The sequence below is a fragment of the Neophocaena asiaeorientalis genome, unplaced genomic scaffold (genome assembly GCF_003031525.2).
Source record: "Neophocaena asiaeorientalis asiaeorientalis breed wild unplaced genomic scaffold, Neophocaena_asiaeorientalis_V1.1 scaffold242, whole genome shotgun sequence".
Classification (NCBI taxonomy): domain Eukaryota; kingdom Metazoa; phylum Chordata; class Mammalia; order Artiodactyla; family Phocoenidae; genus Neophocaena; species Neophocaena asiaeorientalis.
This window is the reverse complement of record NW_020172451.1, coordinates 3,799,764-3,804,517: the sequence shown is the minus strand read 5'-3', so window position 1 is coordinate 3,804,517 and position 4,754 is coordinate 3,799,764. Positions and strand designations below refer to the sequence as shown.

Sequence of the window (4,754 nt, the reverse complement as noted above, 5' to 3'; positions counted from 1 at the left end):
CTTTCCGGGGTATGTGGGTGTCCTTGGGGTTCACTCTCCCGGAGAAAAGAAAAGAAATTCACTGGGCCCCTCGGGGACACTCATGCCATGGGCCTCGCCCTCTGGGCCAGGTGATGGGCACTGTTCTGCCACGGGAGGGGACAGGAATGGCAGGAGGGAGCCCCTGGGGGGCGAGGAGAGGGTGACCGGCCCCGTGGGAGCTCTGCCGCGCCCGCCCGCGGAGCTCCCACCTTCTCCACCCTCGCCCCGCCGCTCACTTGCACGTGTAGACCTCGGTGCGCTCGCTGCACGTGTTGCACTTCACGAAGCAGCACCAGTGGAACTTGCAGTTGCACTGCCAGACCTTGGTGTACTGGTGGGTGTTGTAGCCGCGGCCGCAGCACATGGTGTCGCAGCCGTCGGCGCCGGGCGACGTGCGGTTGCACAGGCGGCCCTGGGTGCCCACGCTGCCCGTGGCCGCGTCCTCCTCGCAGTAGTTGGGCGACTTCTCGATGTACACCAGGTCCGTCTCCATGGGCTTCTGGTAGCTGCGCAGCTGTTTGATGCGCAGGAAGGTGGGCTGCCGCAGGCGGCTGGCCCGCACCACCTCCACCTGCACCGCTACGTTGTATTTCTCCTTGAGCAGGTGACCCACCTCGCGGAACTTGGGCAGCGTGGTCCAGCACGTCTTGGTGGTGCACGAGCCTGACACGCCGTGGCACTTGCACTCCAGCTTCATGCGCTCCTCCAGGACCTGCGGGCCACGGGGCAGGCTCAGTGTGGGTGGAGCGTCGGGGCCTCCCTGCTCCCTCCCACCCCGGCCTCCTCCAGACCCGGACCCGGCTCCCCACCTCCCGCTGTGTGACCACACGGTCAGTGTTTCCTCCGCCCACAGCCTCCGTCTCCTCATCCATTAAGTGGGGCTACTGACCACAGGTGGAGAAGTTGGTGCACGCACCCATCCAGGCTGGAGGAGGCACCTCTCGTTGGTGCCAGGTCCAGCAAGAGCAGGTGCTTAATGAGTGCGGATCCCCCACCCCCGTCTCCTCCACTACGCACCCTCGTGCCTGGTGTAGGCCCTGGCATGCAGTCGGCGCTTAATGAGTGGCTGTTCAGTGAAAGCCTGGCACGCACACGGAGCTCTGTACCCCTTTGCTGAAGGACAGAGTGGGGGCGGGCGGGAGGTGAGTGCATGGATCCGTGAGGCCCGGGCGTGCCGTCTGCTGGGAAGCCGCCCTCCGACCAGTGTTGTTCTTTCTCTGCCGCTCCCCGAGGGCCCGTGATGGGTGCAGCCGTGTTTTCCTTGGGCCTCCCTCCTTGGCCCTGGAAAGCCAATTCCCAGAGCCAGCCCTGACCCCAGGCACTCATTTACCCGGATCGAAAAGGCCCTGCCAGCCAGGCCTGATTAAAGATGGGGAATCATTAGCTGCTGCCCCACGACTGCACAAGGGCCATTTGTCAGCTGTCCGGGCTCCCGCTGGCCTCATTGTGACAGCCCAGCCCTACAGGGTCTTGGCCACCCTCTGCCCCCTGGTCCAGAACCCCAGCCCTGACCCTCAGTGAATGAATGAATGAATGAACAAATGAAAGAAAGACAGAAACTCCCACGGTGTCGGCTGCCGCCCCCTCGCTTTCCCTGCCCCGAACCTCAGTGAATGAAAGAATGAAAGACAGACAGAAATTCCCACGGTGTCGGCTGCCGCCCCTCACTTTCCCAGCCCTGACCACACGGGGCCCTGGACCGAGGCAGGAACCCCGGGGCTCACACTCCAGGTGGGAAACAGGAGGAAACCGACACACAAAGCAGCAAAGTGCAGGGGCTGTGAGAGGGGGAGGCTGCCTAGGGTGGGGGGCTTCCTGGAGTAGGCGGTGCCTGTACTAGGTGTTGATGGTGGAGTAGGAGGTCATTAGACAAAGAGGAGGGGGAGCCAGGGCGGCACAGTGCAAGCAAGGAAGGGGAGACTCGGCCCAAGTGAGCGTGACGTGAGGCTGGTGGCCTGGGGATGGAGACAGAAGCTGGGGAAAAGTTTGGGGGTGAGGCTCTCTGCTCCTGTGTGGATGGTGTCCCGGGGTGGAGACAGGATAAGCTGGGGAAAAGGGAGGAGGAAGGAGAAGGAACGGTGATGCTCCGCCATGGGCGGGCCGAGGTGGGGCGGCCCCGATATCCAGAGGAGGGGAAGGGGCCAGGTTTGGGGAACACTCAGAACTGGAATTGCAGGGCTTGGTGACTGCGCCGTGGGGTGTTTGGGTGGAAGGCACTGGCCACAAGTCGGGTCTGGGGGTCTGGGGGTCTGGGTGAAGGGTGGGACCTCCACCCCGGAAAAGCATACCTGGACCTCTTCTCTGCCTCCTGCCCCTCCCCCATCTCCCCTTCATCCCAGTCAGACCTCTCCTTTCCCTCCTTCAACCCCACCCCATGTTCATCTTTGCTTGGACCATCCCCTTCCTCCAAAAGCCCCTCCCTCCATTAATCTACCCTTCAAGGCTGGGAAGCTTCTCCTGCCCTGGCCACACTGCGTGCCATGATGCCCCCGGGCCAGGAGCTGACCAGATTCATAGCCCTCTCAGAGCCCCCAGCCCGGGAAGCAGTTCACCCCACCCCAGGCTGCTGACCCAGGAGGTGCCTCCTCAGACAGGTGGTGATGGCCAGAGACCTGGCAGGAGTGTCCAGGCTAGCATCTGTGCAGGTCAGGTGGTCCAGGCTTAACGGCCATCGGGATGCCCACTTCGGCTGTGGAACAGCTGCCCCACACCTCGCTCTGCCATCTGCCCCGAGCCCCTTCCCTCCACCCCTTCCCTCCACCCGTGCCCTCCACGTTCAGATCCTGTGTGGCAGTCAGCAGATGAAGCTGATCGGGTAGCTGTTTGCAGAGCAAGGGGCTGAAGCCTTGCTTGGCTGGGTCCCCGGGGCCTGAGCCTCTCCTGGGACGTGACCACAGGATTCAAGAATGTGCTGTTTCAGTCTCCAGTGCCCTCACGATAAGAGCGACAGTGACGGTGGCGCCAGTCCCGCTGCCCCAGGAGACCACCTGGGAGGGTGCAGTGTGACCCACCCTTGCCTAGAGGAGCTGGCAGCTGAGCAGGGCCCCTCCCCTGGGCCTCACCCCTGCCCCACCACCCTAGGTAGTGGAGGGGGTGGATGGGGGAGCTCCAGAAAAGGGCTGACCGGGATTCTTTACGGAATAATGGATGGCCCACACTCTGGGGACAGTGGTTAGTTACTGTCAAGTTAGGGGGAGTCACAGGGTTGATGGACCGTAGTCCTGAGGGAGCCCGGAGTTGAGCAGGTCTCCACACTCAGCTTGTCCAGCCCTGGCCCACCAGGGAGGCGGTGGGCCATGTGCCGGTCTGGGGTGGGCTAAAAGAGTGTCCCCCCCAAATTCATGTCCACTCAGAACCTCAGAAGGTGACCTTATTTGGAGATAGGAACTTTGCAGATGTAAGTGAGACTCGAGATGAGATCATCCTGGTTCAGGGTGGGCCCTAAGTCCAAGGACACATGTCCTTATAAGAGACAGAAGAGGAGGGAACACAGACACAGGGGAGGGGCCACGTGAAGACAGAGGCAGAGACTGGATGATGTGGCCACAAGTTAAGGAGCACCTGGGGCCACCAGGGGCTGGAAGAGGCAGGAAGGGTCTTTCCCCGGAGCCGTGGTGGGAGCTCGGCCCTGCCGACAGCTTGACTTAGGCCCTCTGCCTCTATGAGAGAATAAATTTCTCTTGCTCTAAGCCACGCAGTTTGGGGGACTTTGCTGTGGCATCATCAGCTTCCTCTCCACGTGACTTGCTGAACTCCGTGGCCCTGAGGGGGCGGGGGGGGGGGGGGGGCCTGGCCACTCTATTATGGGGCCAGGGTGCCCCAGCACTGGGATGACCCGTGAAGGTCTGGACTCAGTTCTCTAGGAAGCCTCAAAAGCCACACCCACCCCACCTCTACTGCCATGATCAGCCCCCGGGGACACTGTGTGGCCACCACCGTCGGCCTCTTCCCAGGGCTCAGACCACAAACACGCTGCACAGCCCCACAGGGTCGAGGCTGTTGGAGAGGCAGTGGGGGAGGGGCACAAGGTGCATTACACCCACTGTGCGGATGGGAAGACTGACTCAGCAGAAGGACCGGGCCAGCCAGGGCCTCACAGACAGCTGGGGACAGCGCTGGCAGGAGAATCCCGGCTGCTGACCACGTTAGAGGCCTTTCCTGGGGCTGCCCTGTCCCTGACGGGCCCTCGCACTCCCAGCCCCTGACAATCTCCTTCTCCTCAGTTCGTGGCTTCCAGGTTCATGGCTTCACCCCAGTCCAAAATCCCCAACATGCTGACCCTCTTCCATCCTCATCCCCCTGAACAGGCCCAGGCCCCTTCACCAGCCTCCTTGTTGTCATGCCTCCTGTCTCCCCGGGGGACCAATCCTGCTAGCCTCCATTTCCCTTATGCCTTTTCATCACCTGTCAATTGGCAGGACCCCCTCCCGCCCACCCCCTGCTGCCACCGAGTCCCCATGTGTAAAATGGGGACAGCGAGACCATCCTCCCAGGGCTGTGGGAAAGCCCCTGCTCAAGACCTAAGCCACTGCAGAGGCTCGAAGGGGGGTGGGGGGGAGCTAGTTCAGTTGAGAGTTCAGACACACTTCCTCCTCCAGGGAGCCCTCCCGGTGCCTCCATGTAAGTGAATCTCTCTTTCCTCTGCCCTCCCAGACCCAGGTCACTGTTTGCCTGTGCCTAGGGAATGGGGCCTACGTGCTGTCTGTGAGCTCCTTGGAGACAAAGGCTGTCAC

General features: G+C 62.3%; 1 protein-coding gene across 3 annotated transcripts in view; it reads right to left on the bottom strand.

The window, feature by feature from the left end:
* Nucleotides 1-253: 253 nt before the first annotated feature.
* WNT7B (Wnt family member 7B) overlaps nt 254-4,754 on the bottom strand; it is a 49,768-nt gene continuing 45,267 nt past the window's right edge. For all 3 annotated transcript variants that reach the window (XM_024737367.1, XM_024737365.1, XM_024737366.1), the window contains exon 4: nt 254-733. In XM_024737367.1, coding sequence (XP_024593135.1) covers nt 254-733 — 480 coding nt within the window. The remainder of the gene's footprint in view (nt 734-4,754) is intronic.